Source organism: Coregonus clupeaformis, chromosome 2 (assembly GCF_020615455.1).
Source record: "Coregonus clupeaformis isolate EN_2021a chromosome 2, ASM2061545v1, whole genome shotgun sequence".
Taxonomy (NCBI): domain Eukaryota; kingdom Metazoa; phylum Chordata; class Actinopteri; order Salmoniformes; family Salmonidae; genus Coregonus; species Coregonus clupeaformis.
Window position 1 is genome coordinate 38,018,412 of NC_059193.1, and position 25,175 is coordinate 38,043,586.

Consider the following 25,175-nt stretch of genomic DNA (forward strand, 5'->3'; position numbering starts at 1 on the left):
TAGCACTTCACAGCCCTCACATCATATCACCACAGCATATGGTGTTGTGTTTTTTTCCTGCTTCCTGTGTCAGTGTGTGACTGAGGCGTCTTTACAAATGGCCATCCTCAGCAGAGCCACAGGCCATTGGCAATGTATGCCTTGTGTCTGGAAAGGAAACAAACATCTCTTTTGGGAGTTTGTTATTGTTGTTTAAATGTCTGAAGTGGATTTGAATGTGTTTAAGGGGTTTTGTGTACTAGAAAGGAGGAACTTAGCCTACATGTGATTCAGGGCAATTCCATGGTAACGGAATTACACTTAGATTTTTCGCTTTAAAATGTATGCCAAACAAAAACCATTGATTTCAAACCATACAACTCTATGCACAAGGACGACTTTGAACAATTTGCACTGAACATTTCATAAAAACACATTTACTGGAAGAACTGTGCAGATGCAAAGTTTGGTAACAGAATTACTGGAAAATCTCCCTTTTTTAATGCGACCATATATTCCAAATTATTCGGAGCAGATATTTAAAGATTGTTAAATATCTGCTCCTAATTAAGATTCAAAGATGTCTGCAGAAAGAATGGGGTGTCAGCTATGACATGACACCTTGAGTTTGAAAAAATATATATTTTAGTTATTGAACTACAGTAGGTGAAGTGGATTTACATTCCGGTAATGGAATTACGGAAACGGAATTACATCATGGGTCAATGATCTGTACTATACAGAAATGCATCATTATGAATATGGATATAATTATATTTATGGTGTTTGTATCCTGAATAGGTACACTAAGGTTAAAATATCGAATATCCTTATTTTGCGTATTTGGGTATTATTATACACACTGGCTATTATTGTAATGAGCTCCGCCCTCAAACAAGACCACATTTGGTTGGTCCAGACCAAGCTGAACCAATCATAGACGTCTATGTTTCACAAGTTTGGACATTACAGCACAGCACAGCTGAGCAGAGCAGAGTACAGTAGAGTAAAGTAGATATGTTCACTACAGTACAATACAGTACATTATACTGTACTCTACTCTAGTGTACTGTACTGTACTTTTCTTTACTTTACTAAACTGTACTGTACTCTACTGTACTGTGCTGTCCAAACTTGTGAAATATGGACATCTATGATTTGTTCAGATTTGGTCCGGCCAGGGCGGACTGAGGGCAGACTGACCTGTGTCGGTCAGTGCTCTGTGGGTGAGGATGCTTGTTACAGTAAATGGAAAGAGGGTAGGTAGTAGGTGTCATGGTAGGTGTCAACAAGAGCCAGGAGAGGTGATATTAACTGGAGAGAGAGAGAGAAGAGAGAGAGAGAACGACAGAGCGTGAGAGAGGGAGAGTGAGAGGGAGGGGATGTACAGACTGTTTTCACAGTCTTGTTTTGACCACCAGACGACAGAAAGAGAAAGAAAACAGTTATGAGCTGAACATAAGAGTATGACAGTGGAGAGGACAGCAGCAGATGACCCAACTGTGGTTTGTGACTACTATGATTTCCCATTGTAGCCAATTTAATTGGAGTAATTCTGTTACTGAATTTTTGGTAATTCCGTTACCGATTTGGGTTTTAATCACTTAATAATTAATAAACAAACTTGATATCAGTAAAGACACTATAACTAATTAGTAGGTCTACCTTTACTTGTTACTTCTGTGAACTTTCATTATCCTCCCCCCTCATGAGGGAGAGAAATTAGAAAATATCTTAAAGATCTGTGTTTTTGGTAATGGAATTACAAGGCACAAGCGATGTTTCTTAAACTTACAGAAGGCAAATAATTTCTCAAACCAGATATAAGTGTTGATATTAGTTGGCAGGGGTCCTTACTTCAACATTATTGTATTTTGATGCATTTCGAACACCTTTTTAAGACTGGCCGCTTCATTAAATAGTAACTGCAAAACACCAGTCTCAAAGTCAACAGTGAAGAGGCGACTCCGGGATGCTGACCTAGGCAGAGTTGCAAAGAAAAAGTCCAGTGTTCTTTTGCCCATCTTAATCTTTTCTTTTTATTGGCCAGTCTGAGATATGGCTTTTTCTTTGCAACTCTGCCTAGGTCAGCATCCCGGAGTCGCCTCTTCAATGTTGACGTTGAGACTGGTGTTTTGCGGGTACTATTTAATGAAGCTGCCAGTTGAGGACCTGTGAGGTGTCTGTTTCTCAAACTAGACACTCTAATGTATTTGTCCTCTTGCTCAGTTGTGCACCGGGGCCTCCCACTCCTCTTTCTATTCTGGTTAGAGCCAGTTTGCGCTGTTCTGTGAAGGGAGTAGTACACAGTGTTGTACGAGATCTTCAGTTTCTTGGCAATTTCTCGCATGGAATAGCCTTCATTTCTCAGAACAAGAATAGACTGATGAGTTTCAGAAGAAAGTTATTTGTTTCTGGCCATTTTGAGCCTGTAATCGAACCCACAATTGCTGATGCTCCAGATACTCAACTAGTCTAAAGAAGGCCAGTTGTATTGCTTCTTTAATCAGCACAACAGTTTTCAGCTGTGCTAACATAATTGCAAAAGGGTTTTCTAATGATCAATTAGCCTTTTAAAAAGATAAACTTGGATTAGCAAACACAATGTGCCATTGGAACACAGGACTGATGGTTGCTGATAATGGGCCTCTGTACGCCTATGTAGATATTCCATAAAAATCAGCCGTTTCCAGATACAATAGCCATTTACAACATTAACAATGTCTACACTGTATTTCCGATCAATTTGATGTTATCTTAATGGACAAAAAAATTGCTTTTCTTTCGAAAACAAGGACATTTCTAAGTGACCCCAAACTTTTGAACAGTAGTGTGTATATATACCTTAATACACTTTTTAAAAATACTCTTCGCTTTCATTTGACACCCAATATGACATGCTCCTATGAACTTCACATGTTGGTTTTTATGGGTCCTTTTAGATGGAAATTCCATCCACTAAAATAACAATGGGAAGTATTGTGAAAGAGAATAAGTGTTTGTTCGTCACGTGTTTATGGCAGAGACACTTATGAGGGTGTGAGGCATAGTGTAACTATTCTCTACCTTTCTCTCCACTGTTCTTAGTAGGGAGGGACATCAACTGGTAGGGACTACTGTACGTAGGACTTGCACGAGCCAAACAGGGGTTACTGCTTGGTGTTATTCATAGGTGTGTTTGTTCATGGGTTCATTCATATGGGTTCATATGGGGCTTTTTGATATTTCTGTCACATTTGCAAGTGTCTCCATCTGTTACTATGTATTGTGACATTTAGGATATTCTCCTTCACATGCACACAATGGGGCTGTCATTTTCAGTTGGATCTTATTTTTCACAATGTGCCTTCCCTTCAACAGAACATACACATAAAAACATTGGCTGACGACATGGTAAGGCGTCCTATTTTCATTTCTTTGTTAATTTTGTTTTGCATCATCATCTTCTCTTTGTGTCATGGCTGCACAGGAAGTTGAATTGAAATCTGTGGATGGATCAATGGAACTAGAGTGACACAGTGCCCTCTGTTAACCAAGTAGTGTTCCTGTATTATTGTCATTTCTGTATTTTATGGTTATTTTATGTGCCCAAATTATAACGTAATTTAATATGAAAAAAGTTTAGATGAACTTCCAATTTTTTTGATGAATGCCTAGCCTAATCAGTCAAATATCAGCCCAACAGTATTCTGGATCGGTTATTATAGGCGTATATTTGTATTTGTTACACATTATTCCTCTTAATAGTTTGTTAACAAAGAACAAGTGCACTCTATTTGGGTCAAACACTGGTGCTGTTTCAATGGATTGAACATCCTTGGTTTGACTTTAACTGGTCCTTCCACAATGATTTCAGTATAGATTAAGGTGTGCTATCATTAATCAAATGTTGTCTTAATTTATTTGTCTTACTCTATTTCATATGTATGTTCATTCATTCATTCCACACAAGCATGACCCCTAAACCCATATAGCTATTACCACTGACGACTAACTAACAGCGACTGGTGCATGGACTTACATTCTTCTGATTGAAACAAAGGTGTGTGCTGCTGGCAGCATCTCGTTTGATCTTGGTCTGTCTTCTGTCATCGGACCTGAATACATATGAGGTGCGCTTGATTTAGCGCTTGCAGTTTGCACTTTTGGGACTATTCAATTTGTTCCATTTCACCAGGCAAACTAAATCAAGCACAGCTCAGGTAAATGTATTTCTACTTATGCGATTGACTTCGTTCTGTCACATTACACTTACAGTACATTCGTTCTTAATCGGTGTAGCTAGACTAGCTGAATACTGTCTGTGAGGAGAGTATCTTTCTAAAGCATATGTACTTAAGTTATACAGACTCCCATAATAGTCTGTGATTTTGAACAATCCTAATCTACAGGGTTAATGGTAAGTGTGAAGGTAAGTAAAATCTATGATGTCGCTGTATTTTACAGTGTACCATTTTATTATGTACCACGTTTTCATTCAGATACATATGAACTGTACAGATGAATAAATCAAAGCCAGTTTGAAATAGAGCAAGCAATGTTACCCATTGTTCAAGCACATATATCATTTAATCTAACAGAAAAGATGAATGACAAAACTGAAAATGAACACACATTATCAGTCTGTCCCTTGTCACAGGCAACACCCTTTACTTTAGCTGGCCTGTGGTACCATCCCAACCTGTAATTGAGCCCAGCTGATGCTTGTTTAAAGGTTGGGAAGGAGCTGGAAAGACATGGCAAGAAAGTCATATGACAGTATCACACAACCCTACAGTATGTAAGCATTCAGAAAGCCTAAAGCCTAAGGAAATATTCCTAGTTAAATACTGTATGTCATAACACTTACCATACACACTTTGGTAACGCCACCCTCTCTTTCCCCTTCAGCGTGACCGGATCACCAGTTTCCGGAAGACTGGGAATAAGAAGGACAAGCCCCTGATCCAGCACTCCACAGATCCCCTGTCCATTCAGGTAGAGATGCCCATGCCCCAGCCTCTCTTCGACGACCGCTCCATGAACCTCTCCGAGAAGGAGATCAACGCCCTCTTTGAGAAGATGATGGTAAGTGATACTGTAACTCCTTTTGAACCAAGTGTATATAGCCACCATTATCCACAGTGCTCCCCTATAAGAATGTATGTAGAGTCCCTGTGCCAACATGTTTTCAGCACATTTATTTCCCTGACTGATCAAAACTCATTTTCTCATGCTCTCTCTTGTCTCTCTGCAGCAGACATATAGTGAGCCATATGTTTGGAACATCAAATCGCAATAAAATTGCAGTATCTAATCGCAATACATATAGAATCGTGAGAATTGCAATCCATATCATATCGGCACCTAAGTATTGGCACCTATTGAATTGTGAGGTCCCTGGCAGTATACACTGAGTTTACAAAACATTTAGAACACCTTCCTAGTATTGAGTTGCGCCTCAGAATATGGACTCTACAAGGTGTCGAAAGCATTCCACAGGGATGCTGGCCCTTGTTGACTCCAATGCTTCCCACAGTTGTCAAGTTGGCTGAATGTCCTTAGGGTGGTGGACCATTCTTGATACGCACCGGAAACTGTTGAGCATGAAAAACTTAGCAGTGTTGCAGTTCTTGACACAAACCAGTGCGCCTGGCACCTACTACTATACCCCGTTCAAAGGCACTTAAATATTTTGTCTTGCCCATTCACCCTCTGAATGGCACACATACACAATCCATGTCTCAATTGCCTTGAGGTTTAGAAATCCTTCTTTAATCTGTCTCCTCCCCTTCATCTACACTGATTGAAGTGGATTGAACAAGTGACATCAAAAAGGGATCATGGCTTTCACCTGGATTCACCTGGTCAGTCTATGTCATGGAAAGAGCAGGTGTTCATAATGTTTTATACATTCAGTGTACACAACTAGTCAAAAGTTTTAGAACACCTACTCATTCAAGCGTTTTTCTTTATTTTTACTATTTTCTACATTGTAGAATAATAGTGAAGACATCAAAACTATGAAATAATACATATGGAATCATGTAGTAACCAAAAAAGTGTTAAACAAATCGAAATATATTTTATATTTGAGATTCTTCAAATAGCCACCGTTTGCCTTGATGACAGCTTTGCACACTCTTGGCATTCTCTCAACCAGCTTCACCTGGAATGCTTTTCCAACAGTCTTGAAAGAGTTCCCACATACAGTTGAAGTCGGAAGTTTACATACACTTAGGTTGGAGTCATTAAAACTTGTTTCGGCAAATCGGTTAGGACATCTACTTTGTGCATGACACAAGTAATTTTTCCAACAATTGTTTACAGACAGTTATATCACTTATAATTCACTGTATCACAATTCCAGTGGGTCAGAAGTTTACATACACTAAGTTGACTGTGCATTTAAACAGCTTGGAAAATTCCAGAAAATTATGTCATGGCTTTAGAAGCTTCTGATAGGCTAATTTACATAATTTGAGTAAATTGGAGGTGTACCTGTGGATGTATTTCAAGGGCTACCTTCAAACTCAGTGCCTCTTTGCTTGACATCATGGGAAAATCAAAAGAAATCAGCCAAGACTTCAGAAAAAAAAATGTAGATCTCCACAAGTCTGGTTCATCCTTGGGAGCAATTTCCAAACGCCTGAAGGTACCACGTTCATCTGTACAAACAATAGTACGTAAGTATAAACACCATGAGACCACGCAGCCGTCATACCGCTCAGGAAGGAGACGCGTTCTGTCTCCTAGAGATGAAAGTACTTTGGTGCGAAAAGTGCAAATCAATCCCAGAACAATAGCACAGGACCTTGTGAAGATGCTGGAGGAAACAGGTACAAAAGTATCTATATCCACAGTAAAACAAGTCCTATATCGACATAACCTGAAAGGCCGCTCAGCAAGGAAGAAGCCACTGCTCCAAAACCGCCATAAAAAAGCCGGACTACGGTTTGCAACTGCACATGGTGACAAAGATCGTACTTTTTGGAGAAATGTCCTCTGGTCTGAGGAAATGAAAATATAACTTTTTGGCCATAATGACCATAGTTATGTTTTGGGGAAGAGGGAGGACGCTTGCAAGCCGAAGAACACCATCCCAACCGTGATGCTGTGGGGGTGCTTTTTGGTGCACTTCACAAAATAGATGGCATCATGAGGAAGGAAAATTATGTGGATATATTGAAGCAACATCTCAAGACATCAGTCAGGAAGTTAAAGCTTGGTTGCAGAATTCTGTGGTAGCCATGCTGGTTAAGTGTGCCTTGAATTCTAAATAAATCACAGACAGTGTCACCAGCAAAGCACCCCCACACCATAACACCTCCTCCTCCGTGCTTTACGGTGGGAAATACACATGCGGAGATCATCCAATCACCCCCACCACGTCTCACAAAGACACGGCGGTTGGAAACAAAAATCTCAAATTTGTACTCCAGACCGAAGGACAAATTTCCACTGGTCTAATGTCCATTGCTCGTGTTTCTTGGCTCAAGCAAGTCTCTTCTTCTTATTGGTGTCCTTTAGTAGTGGTTTCTTTGCAGCAATTCAACCATGAAGGCCTGATTCACACAGTCTTCTCTGAACAGTTGATGTTGAGATGTGTCTGTTACTTGAACTCTGTGAAGCATTTATTTGGGCTACAATTTCTGAGGCTGCTAACTCTAATGAACTTATCCTCTGCAGCAGAGGTAACTCTGGGTCTTCCATTCCTGTGGTGGTCCTCATGAAAGCCAGTTTCATCATAGTGCTTGATGGTTTTTGAGACTGCACTTGAAGAAACTTTCAATGTTCTTGAAATTGTCCATATTGACTGACCTTCATGTCTTAAAGTAATGACGGACTGTCGTTTGTCTTTGCTTATTTGAGCTGTTCTTTCCATAATATGGACTTGGTCTTTTAGCAAATAGGGCTATCTTCTGTATACCCCACTACCTTGTCACAACATAACTGATTGGTTCAAACGCATTAAGAAGGAAATAAATTCCACAAATTAACTTTTAAGAAGGCACACCTGTTAATTGAAATGCATTCCAGGCGTACCTCATGAAGCTGGTTGAGAGAATGCCAAGAGTATGCAAAGCTGTCATCAAGGCAAAGGGTAGCTATTTGAAGATTTTGTTTAAGACTTTTTTGGTTACTACATGATTCCATATGTGTTATTTCATAGTTTTGACGTCTTCACTATTATTCTATAATGTAGAAAATAGTAAAAATTAAGAAAAACCCTTGAATGAGTAGGTGTTCTAAAACTTTTGACCGGTAGTGTATGTGTACTATAGGATTACTATTGCTCCCCGGTCCACCTTCCACCCCTACTTATCTTGAACCATAGAGATGTAATGGGTAGAATGGACATGGTTACTGCTTCTACGTCTACAACTCCCTGTGGGGCCTTTTTAGTACTAGCTACCCATCACATTGTTCTTTTACTGTTCACCAGAGAGTCTCTGATCTTTCGGTGGATCTCTGGTCTCCACTGGTTGTCATCGTAATGATATCATTAGATGTGATGTGTTGATAGCTTGCTGTGGCACATTCAAACATCTTTTGCCAAAGAAATTTAGCAGTTTTGTTTTCTATAGCCCTCTATATTCACATCATGTCAATGTGGGTGCTTTTGTGTCTCAAACTATGCACTACTCTTCTCTTCTTTGTAATCTGCAGGCAGGGAGCTCTGCTCAGGCTAAGCCTCTACAGAACAGTACTTACCTGGTTCGCTGCGCAGAGCCGAGTCACAGCTCTGAAATCACGCTGACGCTTAGCATAGAGAGCATATAGATCAAAGAGAGAGACAGCAGTGAGTGTATCAGTGTAACCCTGTCGTTACTTCTCACTTAACTCGGTAACTCAAATCAAAATCAAATCAAATCACATTTTATTTATCACATACACATGTTAGCAGATGTTATTGCGGGTGTAGTGAAATGCTTGTGTTTCTACATTTACATTTTACATTTACGTCATTTAGCAGACGCTCTTATCCAGAGCGACTTACAAATTGGTGCATTCACCCTATAACCAGTGGGATAACCACTTTACCATTTTTTTTTATATATAAAAAAAAAAATTAATAGGCGGGGGGTAGAAGGATTACTTTATCATATCCCAGGTATTCCTTAAATAGGTGGGGTTTCAAATGTCTCCGGAAGGTGGTGAGTGACTCCGCTGTCCTGGCGTCGTGAGGGAGCTTGTTCCACCATTGGGGTGCCAGAGCAGCGAACAGTTTTGACTGGGCTGAGCGGGAACTATGCTTCCGCAGAGGAAGGGGAGCCAGCAGGCCAGAGGTGGATGAACGCAATGCCCTCGTTTGGGTGTAGGGACTGATCAGAGCCTGAAGGTACGGAGGTGCCGTTCCCCTCACAGCTCCATAGGCAAGCACCATGGTCTTGTAACAGATGCGAGCTTCAACTGGAAGCCAGTGGAGTGTGCGGAGGAGCGGGGTGACGTGAGAGAACTTGGGAAGGTTGAACAACAGACGGGCTGCGGCATTCTGGATGAGTTGTAGGGGTTTAATGGCACAGGCAGGGAGCCCAGCCAACAGCGAGTTGCAGTAATCCAGACGGGAGATGACAAGTGCCTGGATTAGGACCTGTGCCGCTTCCTGTGTAAGGTAGTGTCGTACTCTCCGAATGTTGTAGAGCATGAACCTGCAGGATCGGGTCACCGCCTTGATGTTAGCGGAGAACGACAGGGTATTGTCCAGGGTCACGCCAAGGCTCTTCGCACTCTGGGAGGAGGACACAACGGAGTTGTCAACCGTGATGGCGAGATCATGGAACGGGCAGTCCTTCCCCGGGAGGAAGAGCAGCTCCGTCTTGCCAAGGTTCAGCTTGAGGTGGTGATCCGTCATCCATACTGATATGTCTGCCAGACATGCAGAGATGCGATTCGCCACCTGGTTATCAGAAGGGGGAAAGGAGAAGATTAGTTGTGTATCGTCAGCGTAGCAATGATAGGAGAGGCCATGTGAGGATATGACCGAGCCAAGTGACTTGGTGTATAGCGAGAATAGGAGAGGGCCTAGAACTGAGCCCTGGGGGACAACAGTGGTGAGAGCACGTGGTGCGGAGACAGCTTCTCGCCACGCCACTTGGTAGGAGCGACCGGTCAGGTAGGACGCAATCCAAGAGTGAGCCGCGCCGGAGATGCCCAGCTCGGAGAGGGTGGAGAGGAGGATCTGATGGTTCACAGTATCAAAGGCAGCAGACAGGTCTAGAAGGACAAGAGCAGAGGAGAGAGAGTTAGCTTTAGCAGTGTGGAGAGCCTCCGTGACACAGAGAAGAGCAGTCTCAGTTGAATGACCAGTCCTGAAACCTGACTGGTTAGGATCAAGAAGGTCATTCTGAGAGAGATAGCAAGAGAGTTGGCTAAAGACGGCACGCTCAATAGTTTTGGAAAGAAAAGAAAGAAGGGATACTGGTCTGTAGTTGTTGACATCAGAGGGATCGAGTGTTGGTTTTTTTGAGAAGGGGGTGCAACTCTCGCTCTCTTGAAGACGGAAGGGACATAGCCAGCGGTCAAGGATGAGTTGATCAGCGAGGTGAGGTAGGGGAGAAGGTCACCGGAGATGGTCTGAAGAAGAGAGGAGGGGATGGGGTCAAGCGGGCAGGTTGTTGGGCGGCCTGCAGTCACAAGTCGCAAGATTTTATCTGGAGAGAGAGGGAGAAAGAAGTCAAAGCATAGGGTAGGGCAGTGTGAGCAGGACCAGCAGTGTCATTAGACTTAACAAACGAGGATCGGATGTCGTCAACCTTCTTTTCAAAGTGGTTGACGAAGTCATCCACAGAGAGAGAGGAGGGGGGGAGGAGGATTCAGCAGGGAGGAGAATGTGGCAAAGAGCTTCCTAGGGTTAGAGGCAGATGCTTGGAATTTAGAGTGGTAGAAAGTGGCCTTAGCAGCAGAAACAGATGAAGAAAATGTAGAGAGGAGGGAGTGAAAAGATGCCAGGTCCGCAGGGAGTCTAGTTTTCTTCCATTTCCGCTCAGCTGCCCGGAGCTCTGTTCTGTGAGCTCGCAATGAGTCATCAAGCCACGGAGCTGGAGGGGAGGGCTGAGCCGGCCGGGAGGATAGGGGACACAGAGAGTCAAAGGATGCAGAAAGGGAGGAGAGGAGGGTTGAGGAGGCAGAATCAGGAGATTGGAGGGAGAAGGATTGAGCAGAGGGAAGAGATGATAGGATGGAAGAGGAGAGAGTAGTGGGAGAGAGAGAGCGAAGGTTGCGGCAGTGCATTACCATCTGTGTAGGGGCAGAGTGAGTAGTGTAGGAGGAGAGCGAGAGAGAAAAGGATACAAAGTAGTGGTCGGAGACATGGAGGGGAGTTGCAGTGAGATTAGTAGAAGAGCAGCATCTAGTAAAGATGAGGTCAAGCGTATTGCCTGCCTTGTGAGAGGGTGAGGTCAAAAGAGGAGAGGAGTGGAAAGAAGGAGGCAGAGAGAAATGAGTCAAATGTAGACGTAGGGAGGTTGAAATCCCCCAAAACTGTGAGGGGTGAGCCATCCTCAGGAAAGGAACTTATCAAGGCGTCAAGCTCATTGATGAACTCTCCAAGGGAACCTGGAGGGCGATAGATGACAAGGATATTAAGCTTAAATGGGCTAGTGACTGTGACAGCATGGAATTCAAATGAGGAGATAGACAGATGGGTTAGGGGGAAAATTGAGAATGTCCACTTGGGAGAGATGAGGATACCTGTGCCACCACCCCTCTGACCAGATGCTCTCGGGGTATGCGAGAACACATGGTCAGACGAGGAGAGAGCAGAAGGAGTAGCAGTGTTTTCAGTGGTAATCCATGTTTCCGTCAGCGCCAGGAAGTCGAGGGACTGGAGGGTAGCATAGGCTGGGATGAAGTCAGCCTTGTTGGCAGCAGAACGGCAGTTCCAGAGGCTGCCTGAGACCTGGAACTCCAGGTGTGTGGTGCGTGCAGGGACCACCAGGTTAGAGAGACAGCAGCCACGCGGTGTGAGGCGTTTGTGTAGCCTGTGCGGAGAGGAGAGAACAGGGATAGGCAGAGGCATAGTTGACAGGCTGTAGCAGATGGCTACAATAATGCAGAGGAGATCGGAATGAAATGAACTAAACATTGTAGTATATCTAACAATTCACAAGAATACACACAATACACACAACCTAAAAGTTAAATAATGGAATTAAGGAATATATCAATATATAAAAAATATTAGGATGAGCAATGTCGAAGTGGCATAGACTAAAATACAGTAGAATAGAATGCAATATATCAATATGTAAACATTATTAGAGTGACTAGTGTTCCATTATTAACGTGGCCAGTGATTTGAAGTCTATGTATATGGGGCAGCAGCTTCTAAGGTGCAGGGTACGTAATCGGGTGGAAGCCTTCTAGTGATGTCTATTTGATGGCCTGATGGCCTTGAGATAGAAGCTGTTTTTCAGTCTCTCGGTCCCAGCTTTGATGCAGCTGTACTGACCTCGCGTTCTGGATGATAGAAAAAAGCCATTGCTTAAAGAAAAAAATAAGCAACCACGTTTGGTGTTCGCCAAAAGGCATGTGGGAGACTCCCCAAACATATGGAAGAAGGTACTCTGGTCAGATGAGACTAAAATTAAGCTTTTTGGCCATCAAGGAAAACGCTATGTCGGGCGCAAACCCAACACCTCTCATCACCCTGAGAACACCATCCCCACAGTGAAGCATGGTGGTGGCAGCATCATCCTGTGGGGATATTTTTCATCGGCAGGGACTGGGAAACTGGTCAGAATTGAAGGAATGATGGATGGCGCTAAATACAGGGAAATTCTTGAAGGAAACCTGTTTCAGTCTTCCAGAGATTTAAGACTGGGTGGGAGGTTCACCTTCCAGCAGGACAATGACATTTACATTTTACATTTAAGTCATTTAGCAGACGCTCTTATCCAGAGCGACTTACAAATTGGTGCATTCAACTTAGGATAGCCAGTGGGACAACCACCACTGGGGGAGGGGGGGTTGTAGAATGATTACTGTTATACTATTCCAGGTATTCCTTAAAGAGGTAGGGTTTCAAGTGTCTCCGGAAGGTGGTCAGTGACTCCGCTGTCCTGGCGTCATGGGGGAGCTTGTTCCACCATTGGGGTGTCAGAGCAGCGAATAGCTTTGACTGGGCTGAGCGGGAACTGTGCTTCCGTAGAGGTAGGGGGGCTAGCAGGCCAGAGGTGGATGAACGTAGTGCCCTCGTTTGGGTGTAGGGTCTGATCAGAGCCTGAAGGTAAGGAGGTGCCGTTCCCCTCACAGCTCCGTAGGCAAGCACCATGGATTTGTAGTAGATGCGAGCTTCAATGACCCTAAGCATACTGCTAAAGCAACACTCAAGTGGTTTAAGGGGAAACATTTAAATGTATTGGAATGGCCTAGTCAAAGCCCAGACCTCAATCCAACTGATAATCAGTGGTATGACCTAAAGATTGCTGTACACCAGCGGAACCCATCCAACTTGAAGGTGCTGGAGCAGTTTTGCCTTGAAGAATGGGCAAAAATCCCAGTGGCTAGATGTGCCAAGCTTATAGAGACATACCCCAAGAGACTTGCAGCTGTAATTGCTGCAAAAGGTATTGACTTTGTGGGGGTGAATAGTCATGCATGCTCAAGTTTTTTGTTTTTTTGTCTTATTTCTTGTTTGTTTAACAATACAAATTATTTTGCATCTTTAAAGTGGTAGGCATGTTGTCTAAATCAAATGATACAAACCACCAAAAAATCTATTTTAATTCCAGGTTGTAAGGCAACAAAATAGGAAAAATGCCAAGGTGGGTGAATACTTTCGCAAGCCACTGTACACATCACTGGTAACTACTAGACAACCATAAAATAGCGAGGGTGATACAAAGAGTTTGGTTACTGTGTTACTACTTCCTGTTATCAGTAAAGATGCCCTATAAATGCCTCTCTGATATCCGGTGATATTCAGTAGAAAATGGTGTAACACTTGTATGGCTTTAACATGATGGTCGAGCTCCTCCCTTTCTAGCATAGTGTGCTAATAAACCGTTAATTCGTATCAGTTAAACCTGTTGTCGTGTGTCTTCCACGTCTCCGTTGAGTGTGAGTAACAGTTTATATCCAAGTAAGAAGTTGTCAAGCCTTTAGCTTGCCAGTCCAGCAGGCTGTGAATCTTCATCATTGAGGAGAGAAGATTACTCCACTAATAACAAGTAACAGCCTACATTATAAAACGATATCTGAATTCGAAATAATTGTAACTTCTAATTACTGTGCAGTTACATGTAATTATACTAAGACATGACATGCAACTTACATGGTGTCCTATCGTTGCAAGGTGTGAGCCCACATTTAAATGTAGGCAAGGGTAGCTGTGGTCCCACATACACATCCAAGGTGGGACATGGTCTTAGTAGGAGGTTGATGTGTTGGTCAATGAGCATTCCCATGGAACTCTCTGTTTAAAGCTCAATATTGCCCCCTTGTGGGGTTTTGCTTGACTTGATTAAAGGAGAGGAAAAGGATGCATGACCTTTCCCCATCTTTACGGTTTGTTCGCCTTGTTGTTAGACTTGTCTTGCTTGCCAGACTCATAGGTATTAGCTACCTTGGACCTTTAATAACCCATAGGTTATGTAAAATTAATGACTTTATGGATGAACACATTGGAAGATTTTCAATATGGATATACTGGAAGTCCTCGCCTTTCCCCTTGTTGATGACAGACTTTGTTGAATGTTGAATTTTAAGTTCAACTCGTACCAATCTCCAAGGTCAAACCTCCTTTGCAACCCCTGCTTTTTACTCCATAGAAATTGGCTCCGGCTTGCTTTCTGTCTATAATGCCAGATTGAAAATTTAACAAAAAGCTTTCAGCCCATCTCTTTGAAGCGCAATGCTAAATTACCCAGGCTTCATTGCATAGGCCTCTGTGTGTGTATGTGTCACTCTGTGTCCCTTTTTTCATACAATGGTTATTGTTGCGGGAGCCAAAGTGATACTGCTTATCATCTTTTTTTTTCATCACGATCGCTCTGTTCTTTTTTGGCATCAGCGCGCCTCATCCACTGTCACTCAGCTCATCTCTCAATTACTGTGTTTGTGCTCACCACGCTGTAACATTAAAGCTTCCATTTGCTCTGTGACAGGAAAGGCATGTTTCTCAGCAGCTGAAAATGTGTTGCGCCGAGACCATTCACAGAAAGCTTAATTACAGTAATGAAATGAAGTAAAGGGATTTGTATTACCTTTACGTGCTTTTGAAGCCGCCAGCACCAACATGCCCCTATCTATAGATTGCAGAGCATTTTCATAGCTAAAGTACCACCAGCAGTCTATGTTGAAATTATAAGATATGACACTTTATGTGTATTAGCTTGAATTGGAGTAGCTAAATTAAGTCAAATTATATTCAAACTGCATAATCTTAGTCTCAACACATAGGTACTCAATACAGAGGGTTTGCTGCTGCTTGTTCTCTGGGTATCTCCTCGTATCCACCTGCTCTTATTGATCGATAACATGGCGTGCACTGCTGCTTTAAAGCACTCTAGTTCCAAATGAGGGTGTTAGTGTGTTGACCAAGGAGACCCTTTGTTGTGCTTTAATGACTAGGACAAATCCAAATGTGTTATTCCTTCAGCATGTAGTCTGCATGTTTCCCTGTAAAAAACAACAACTCAGAGCTAGAGTAGCCTGTAATACTGCCAGGTCATCAAAAGGTTCTGGTAAGAAGAGCAGCACTGGGTTGGTAGATATGTACAAATGAGCTCCTCCCGGCCTGTTAAGAAACCACTGGAGGAGTGTTAGTGTAGGGTGTAGTGTTAGTGTAACAGTAGTGGCAGTGTGTACTGTAGGGTATCATGTTTGTGTTAGTGTTAGTAGTTGTAGTGTGTACGTACTGTAGGGTGTAGTGTTAGTGTAACAGTAGTGGTAGTGTGTACTGTAGGGTGTAGTGTTAGTGTAACAGTAGTGGCAGTGTGTACTGTAGGGTGTCGTGTTTGTGTTAGTGTTAGTAGTGGTAGTGTTACGGTAGTGTGTAGTGTTCTTGGAAGTGGTAGCGTTGAGTGTTAGTGTTTGTGCTAGTGCTAATGTTAGTGTTACAGTATTGTTCATGTTAAACCAGTAGCTGCTGCCTGCCTGAGAGCCACATTACAGCTGCTGTGGCTTCCACTCTGCCACAAGGAGAGTGTGTGTTGTCTTGTGCGGCGTCCTTGGGTTCTCTAGATGTGCACAGCTGGACCCCGTAGTTGGAGCCCCTGATATAAATTCACAGCAGTAAATCCTCTGAAATCTCCCATTGGAGGGAGCGGAGCGTCTTTGGCGAGGAGGAGGCGCGGTGGCAGAATTCTTAATGTGGGACGTCGTGCTGGGAAAACAGCGAGCCACGATGCGACACACACGTTTACATCCTCATTTAGCCAGCGGCAAACCCCCCTCTTTATGAATCTGTACCCTTCCCCATCATCTCCATCGCCCCGTCTACCATTAATATTCAGACACATTTATCCTGTACAAGGGTATGACTAGGAAGGAGAGGGAAGGGGTTGTAATGTCCAGCGAGGACGTGCCAGGACGGACGAATGGACAGACGGACGGGTCACTCTTTGTCTTGTCTAGACCGTGCCCTCCGGACCACACGTCTGTCTATGTGTGAACTTTGTTATTCGAACGACCGTCTCTCGCCTGGCCGACCGCTGCGAAGCACATTATATGCAGACAAACAGTGAGGGGGATGAGCCATAGGCAGCAGCATTAGGGCTGGGAATAACCAGGGACCTCACAGTACGATATTATCACTATACTTAGGTGCCGATATGATATGTATTGCGATTCTCACAATTCTTATGATTCTAAATGTATTGCGATTCTATACAGCGATTTTATTGCGATTTGATGTTCCAAACATATGGCTCACTATATGTCTGCTGCAGAGAGACAAGAGAGAGCATGAGAAAATTGTTTTGATCAGTCAGGGAAATAAAAGTGCTGAAAACAGGTTGGCTCACTACTTAAAGATGGAGAACAAGCTATAGGATGAAAAATACTGGAGTTTTGGCTCCGGTACAGCCGACTAACACTAGCTAATGCTACCTACAGTAGCAAAAAAATAAAACAATCGATATAATATCATCCCAAAATAATATTGCAATATGTAACTGTATCTATTTTAAAAAAAAATACCCATCACTAAGCAGCATCACACATGCGTACAGATATGATGCTCATTTGTCAAACCACTCTTCTACATGTTGGCACAGAATGTTCCAAGGGTTGCTTCTCAAATGGCATCCTATCACACTCTGTTATACAGCAGAGTGGATATCATATAAACCTGTCTGTATTGTGGATGATCATTTCCATTCTGTATCCCAAATGGCACCCTATTCTGTATATGGTGTACTACTTTTGACCAGGGCCAATTGATACATCATACTCCATCCTCACTCTTCTGTTTCCAGGGGTAGTTATTACTGTCACTACCTGTGGGCTTGTCGACATTACCTCCTATTGCTATGGGTCTCTGTTATATTGCCTCTCTGTCATATTCCAGCTATTCTAGAGAGAGAATACCTGGAATTGACTTATAATCTGTGAACTCTTGCCATCAACATGCCTCCACCTGCTGTTGTAGTTTTTAGATTTATGAGCTCTTTATGATTCGTATCTACAGCTTTGGCTGGGAATACGTCCAAAAGATGATGCTCCCTCCTAGTGGTCACTGACTACTACAGAGAGAGATAGAGTTGGTGTGTGTGTGAGAGAGCGAGAGACTGAGAGAGACTGAGTGAGCGAAAGTGACCATTACAGAGTGCTGTGCTGATGAGGCTAGTTTGCCAGGAGCAGCATTCTCCGTAATAACAGCCTCTGTGATCCTCCATTGCAGTTACACTTTCTCTGTCTGCACAAGACGGGCACTTAAACCACAGAGGAGGAGAGCCAAGATGTGCCGCTAAACTCCATGAATTAAACAATGTTTTCTCTCCTCCTCCTCAACATACTTCTCTCGTACTGGATCTTTTCAACAGATATGGCGGCACCACATTCATTATCCCTGGCAATGGAAGCCAATGGAAGCCCCAAGCTGTGTTCATAGGCAGCACATCTCTCCACATCGCTTTGTGATTTCTGGCGTATCCAAGGCAGTTATTTCCTCTGACGCATCCGAGTCTCACGTTGTTTCCCACAGTAGTGGCTCTGAATGCTGAATCAGGCCACACAGGGTTGAGGCCCAGTCCGTTTGGCTGTTAGGCCAGCCAAGCAGAGGTGGACAGAACCGTCAGGCAACATGAAAGAGCACACACATGCGTGCACACAGACACACGCCTCCACCACCGTCAGATAAGTCCAGACACAGTCATGTGTTTGTAGGGTGCCTGTGTAAACGTTTCAATTACCTGAGTCTGCTGCCAGGGATATGTTGGGATTCTTCCATGTGGACCTGCAAGAATATAATTAATAACAGTATAATTAATAATTTTTGGGTGGCAGAACACAGAGGCCTCTCTCTCGCTTCCAGTTGGCCCTGACGAGTACCCCTCAGGCCCCCATCCCCCAATTTATTCTCTGCTCCACGTTTTGCCTCGTTTATTGAATGCCAATTAACCGGCCAAATTAGCAGAGTTCAGAGATTAATTAAAAAGCCTTCCGTTCCCGCCATTAGAAAACAGCCAATTGGTAAAAGTTTCCCGCCATGAGTGCGCCCCAACAAGCATGTTAGCTAGTGGTTTTCCAACTTGGTGTATTTATTGGGAGGAAATGTAGAGGGAGGAGGTGGTGGAGGAGGAGGAGGACATTGGTCATGATACCCTTAATGGAAATACCCATGATGCTGTACCTAGTGTCTTTCAACAGCCACATACTATACTGTACCAGTCAGTAGCCTACAAACTGAACTGAAGGAATGGGAATGTAAATCTCTTCACCAAATGTTAGATCATACAGTGAACATATAGGTAACATAAAGTTGATTTATCAATGGTTGTGTCCCAAAATGGCACCCTATTTCCTTCATAGTGCACTACTTTTGACAAGGGTCCATAGGGTTCTGGTCAAAAGTAGTGCACTAAATAGGTAGGGAATATGGTGCCATTTAGGACGAGACCTATCTCGATGTTACATTCTAGGCTATACATCCAACACCACCACCATACAGCAAAAGAAACTCCACCAAATCACTGTGTACAGAACGTCGGCAAACAAAAGAAAAATGCACAATACCCTTTTCTCCCACTAGATGGCAGCATGGTTTCACAGCGGCTCCACTCAGCCACATGACTTCAGCCGTGTGTTTTTCTGTGCCATTCAGTCCATACCTTTGTCTGAGAGTGCTCCGAATAAACCTCATCCCATCCTCCTACTATCCTCATCATCATGTCATTCCCCTGCTTTTAGTGCTCTTCTTTCCCTCCCTCCCTCCCTCACTCCTTGCGTACCTCCCTCAACCCCCTCATCTCTTTGACAAGAAAGGGCCTTTTTGTGATACAGAATAAAAAGTAGAATGTATGCTGAAGATAATAGCTAAAGAGACATGGGCCATTGTCCATCCAGGCACTGTTGTGTGATAGTGTTGTATGGTAATCAACCTTACCCTTCCACTATACAGGCAGTGTTGTATGATATCCACTCTGCTGTATAACAGTCTCTCGAAGCATCATACTTCGGCCTCACTTCTGTTTCCAGGGGTAGTTATTAATGTTACTAGCTGTGGGATTGTCTTCATTACCTCCTGTTGCTATGCCTGTCTGTCACATTGCCTATAAAGAGAGAGAGAGAGGGACTGTACCCTCAACTGTAGTACAGAATCTGGACATAAAGTGCTATAACTGTTTACCTCAGCCAAGAGTGACCTTTTCCTAGTGTAACATACCCTTGTTTAGTGTATGTGGGAGAATAATTGACTGTTTTTTAAGTGCAGTTGGTAGAGTCTTAATGGATTTAAAATGACCATAATTGATGTAGTAGTCATCTGTCATCACTTTCTCTTTTTGTTTCCTCAGGAGGACATGAACCTGAACGAGGAGCGTAAAGCCCCCCTGCGTGGGAAGGACCTGAGTACCAAGCGAGAGATGGTTGTCCAGTACATATCCACCACCGCCAAATCTGTAAGTCCTTTTTGTAAAGCAATGGGCTTCCTGTATTATATCTGTAATGCAACCAATGGGCTTTCTAAGCTACTCTCACCCAGTGTAGTAGTAGTAAGTGGGCTGAAAGATATGACGTTCTACTCTACCAAGACACTACAGAATAATGATCTTAACCTTATCTACTTTCTTTCTGTGTCTCTCCACCACTCATTCACACTCTCACTCCGTCTGTCTCCTTTCTCGAGCCCCCAATCTCTGATTACCTCCTCCATTACATTTTTTTCAACCTTTTTTTCCCAGAGTGCTTATCAAACCGCTTTTGTTGTAGCTCAAGCCGTAACTCTCAGTTGCTTTATATTGGGGAAGGAACAAGTTTACATTTGAATTTGGAACGCATTGCCTGTCCCGGTGGGGAGTAATCTTGAAACATTACACTTTCAACAATCTAAACCAATAACATTTTAAGGGGGGTAATCCCAGGGTTATAAGGTGAATTCACTTTATGAAGTTTAAGGGTAGACTCACATACAGTGAGGGATAAAAGTATTTGATCCCCTGCTGATTTTGTAAGTTTGCCCACTGACAAAGAAATTATCAGTCTATAATTTTAATGGTAGGTTTAGTGAACAGTGAGAGACAGAATAACAACACAGAAATCTAGAAAAACGCATGTCAAAAATGTTATAAATTGATTTGCATTTTAATGAGGGAAATAAGTATTTGACCCCCTCTCAATCAGAAAGATTTCTGGCTCCCAGGTGTCTTTTATACAGGTAACGAGCTGAGATTAGGAGCACACTCTTAAAGGAGTGCTCCTAATCTTAGCTTGTTACCTGTATAAAAGACACCTGTCCACAGAAGCAATCAATCAGATTCCAAACTCTCCACCATGGCCAAGACCAAAGAGTTCTCCAAGGATGTCAGGGACAAGATTGTAGACCTACACAAGGCTGGAATGGGCTACATGACCATCGCCAAGCAGCTTGGTGAGAAGGTGACAACAGTTGGTGCGATTATTCGCAAATGGAAGAAACACAAAAGAACTATCAATCTCCCTCGGCCTGGGGCTCCATGCAAGATCTCACCTCGTGGAGTTGCAATGATCATGAGAACGGTGAGGAATTAGCCCAGAACTACACGGGAGGATCTTGTCAATGATCTCAAGGCAGCTGGGACCATAGTAACCAAGAAAACAATTGGTAACACACTACGCCGTGAAGGACTGAAATCCTGCAGTGCCCGCAAGGTCCCCCTGCTCAAGAAAGCACATATACAGGCCCATCTGAAGTTTGCCAATGAACATCTGAATGATTCAGCGGAGAACTGGGTGAAAGTGTTGTGGTCAGATTAGACCAAAATGGAGCTCTTTGGCATCAACTCAACTCGCCGTGTTTGGAGGAGGAGGAATGCTGCCTATGACCCCAAGAACACCATCCCCACCGTCAAATATGGAGGTGGAAATATTATGCTTTGGGGGTGTTTTTCTGCTAAGGGGACAGGACAACTTCACCGCATCAAAGGGACGATGGACGGGGCCATGTACCGTCAAATCTTGGGTGAGAACCTCCTTCCCTCAGCCAGGGCATTGAAAATGGGTCGTGGATGGGTATTCCAGCATGACAATGACCCAAAACACACGGCCAAGGCAACAAAGGAGTGGCTCAAGAAGAAGCATATTAAGGTCCTGGAGTGGCCTAGCCAGTCTCCAGACCTTAATCCCATAGATAATCGGTGGAGGAAGCTGAAGGTTTGAGTTGCCAAACGTCAGCCTCGAAACCTTAATGACTTGGAGAAGATCTGCAAAGAGGAGTGGGACAAAATCCCTCCTGAGATGTGTGCAAACCTGGTGGCCAACTACAAGAAACGTCTGACCTCTGTGATTGCCAACAAGGGTTTTGCCACCAAGTACTAAGTCATGTTTTGCAGAGGGGTCAAATGCTTATTTCCCTCATTAAAATACAAATCAATTTATAACATTTTTGACATGCGTTTTTCAGGAATTTTTTGTTGTTATTCTGTCTCTCACTGTTCAAATAAACCTACCATTAAAATTATAGACTGGTCATGTCTTTGTCAGTGGGCAAACGTACAAATTCAGCAGGGGATCAAATACTTTTTTCCCTCACTGTATACTAATAGACTCCCATCAACACAAATGGAAAAGTGATTTTTTTCTCCTGTCTAAGTCACTCGCCGGCCTTTGACATGATCATTTATTACCCCTCTCATTGTTATGGTAATTAACTGGCATTATTAATAATGATGATGATGCTCAGAGATGATTGAATTCTTCACAGGGCCCATTATGCTTTGTGAGCACTGCTATATTATTCAAATGAACAGTATCCTCTGTCTGGGTGAAAGGGAGTAGGACTCGGCTGTCTTTCAGCATCCTCTCTACCCCTCACATTCTATAGGCCCTGAAGGTGGGATCCCATTGGATGGATTTCAGAATAGAATATAGAGACAGACACATGCGTGTACACACTTTCACACACACACACTTTCACACACACACATACACACACACGCACACACACACACCGACCTACACCACTATGACAGGGTAGGAGAGCTTAGCCGTCCAGGGGACAGATCTGTTTCTGTGTGATAAGTGCCTGTCTGCATCATGGCAGAGCAAATCCCCTTCCCCCGTTAGAAACCCAAACCAGCCATAAATAAGGAAGACATAGGATTACCCTGGCCAATTAGACTCCTGTAGGTGAAGAGTATGGGGTAGGCTAGGCTATGTCCCAAATGGCACCCTTTGCCATATCTAGTGCTCTAGTTTTCACAAGAGCCCTATGGGCCGTGGTCAAAAGTAGTGCACTATATAGGGAATAGGGTTGCCATTTGGGATGAATATGTTTCGGTGAGCGCAGTGTGATTGGGTGTCTTTTCAAGGATGGTTTTTGTTCATATTTGAAAGACTAAGGCAGATTTAAAAAAAACATTATTTTTTATTGATTTAACTACTTGCTCACTACTAATAATCCGTAATTGACAATCAATTGACACGTGGTAGAGGGAAATTGAGACATGGTACTAGATTTGATATTACCATGGTATGGTCTGACCATATCTGCATTGCATTTAGTTTTGGGGTTAATTTTTGGGATCTTATGGTGGGGTGTTTTCACAACTAATATGTGCCTTAATTAAATCTTTGTGTGTTCTCTTCCTCTACCAACGATGATTGCCGTCCTATAGAATCACCGTTTTTAGGATCTTCTTTGTATGCCTGATTGCTTTCAAGGGAGTTTTCCGTTTGCAGGAAAATTGACTAATAACGTGAACTCACTCACACACCAAGTCACCTCTTTCCAGTGTGTCTTTCTGTTCTGGACTGGATCATTGCTCCCAACTAATAGAGATCATAGAAATATATAAAGTAGAATGGCAAAAAGAGAATGTCATCAAAAGAACGGGACCTGTCTGTTTACTATCTACATTGTAGCTTGTTCCCTATGTAAAGACGGAGAAGAAAGGGTTCATTTGAGAAGGCAATAGGGAATTCCATCAGCTCTCCCTCAATACCTAAAATCCATCTACATGAAGTTGTAAGTCAATGCACAGAATGTGGACCAGATTACATTGGGAATGGAGGTTTAAAGTACAAACAGTAGTGGAGCGACAAACGTGTCCCCAACATCCTTGGCCTTTTCTACTTGACTGTCAGTCTCAACAGACCTGAGGACTAGTGTAGGGAGGGGATCACCATTTTAGATTTAGCTATCAAATCGAATAAACCCTTTTTGAGATCCTTTTTGTGTTTCTATATAGAGAGATTTAGAGTTATTATCCTTTATTGTTCTGGATAATGTCATAATGATTTATTCCCCAAATATATTCATCCAATATATTGTTTTTATAATTCTACTATGAAAAGTTAATATACTGTATTATATTTCCCTGCAGCTATTCGCCTAAATAATACTAGTTAGCTAATGGGAGCGTGGGGCTGATTATTAGTTTGTGTATTCTCTCCAAACATGGCTCCTTCATGTTTTACCACCGCTCTAGTTTAACACCGGGCAAGATTGAGAACTCTTCCCATATACTACCAGTGTGCCTCTATGGGAGCCTTTCAAGTTAACCCCCAACACAAAACACAGATTGTCTGTGTCCCAAATGGCACCAGGGCCCATAGGAGTCTAGTGTACTACATAGGAAATAGGGTGCCATGTGGGATGCACACAATGCATTTTCAAAGGAGAGGATTTGTAATATTGTTTATTTGAATATGAGCTCTGTACAATGAAATCCAGCATGGCTGTTGCAGCAAGTTTGGATGTCCTTTGCCATTAACTTTGCATGAGGCACTTTTTTTTCTCTCTTTTCACGTTTGTTCTCTCTTAACTTCTTTCTGACAAATGTATGCCAGTGTCATTAAATGTGCCAAATGCATGCCTTTCACACTAACGCAATCATTTAGCTTTTCTTAGCAGTGGGATGGAAAAACCTTTGCTTCTCTCTCCCCTTGCAAATGATTTCCCTGTTCCAATTCAAATGTTCATGATACGATGAGGATGAGTGTGATGGCCGGGTCTTGAGGGGCAACTAGTCAAATGTTTTGAGCAGCCATTTTGCTGCCTTTGTACTAACACAATTTGAAATTAACATTCTGGTATTTAAAAGGGATTTGACCAATTATCAACGTGCCCCATCAACATCCTGGTATTTCAAAGAGTAATTTGACCAATTACCAATGTGCCACACATAAACATCCTGTTTTTTCAAAGAGATTTGACCAATCACCAATGTGCCACCCCGTTCTCGCAGTGAAGCCTGACAGTTCGTCAGAGAATCAAGGCCTTGTTATTCTTCTCATGTCACACTGTTATCTGCTCTAATGAATATATAACTTTATTTTCCCCACACCATATGAGAAATGATGCTAATGGTAATGATAGTAAGGGGAGAATATCAATAAATGCCACCGCTGCTGATAAGATGACATTTCCCTCAGAAGTTTGTTTACTAGGGAGTTGTTCTATAATGGAGCACTAGATATGCTCATTAGCATACAAACATCCAACAATAACCAAGCATTAGTCCAATTATTATTAGGACTACCTTTAGGTTGATTTTTTCTCTTAGAATTTACAGGAATTCTGTCACGGTTTTAGCGAGAATGAGGTGTTACCTTGCGTGGGGAAAGGGATGGGT

General features: G+C 42.9%; 1 protein-coding gene across 1 annotated transcript in view; it reads left to right on the forward strand.

Moving 5' to 3' along the window:
* Positions 1-25,175, forward strand: part of LOC121535952 (protein diaphanous homolog 2-like) — a 726,045-nt gene that overhangs the window by 83,250 nt on the left and 617,620 nt on the right. The window contains exons 2-4 of the mRNA XM_041843185.2: positions 3,340-3,372; positions 4,870-5,046; positions 19,920-20,024. Coding sequence (XP_041699119.1) covers positions 3,340-3,372; positions 4,870-5,046; positions 19,920-20,024 — 315 coding nt within the window. The remainder of the gene's footprint in view (positions 1-3,339; positions 3,373-4,869; positions 5,047-19,919; positions 20,025-25,175) is intronic.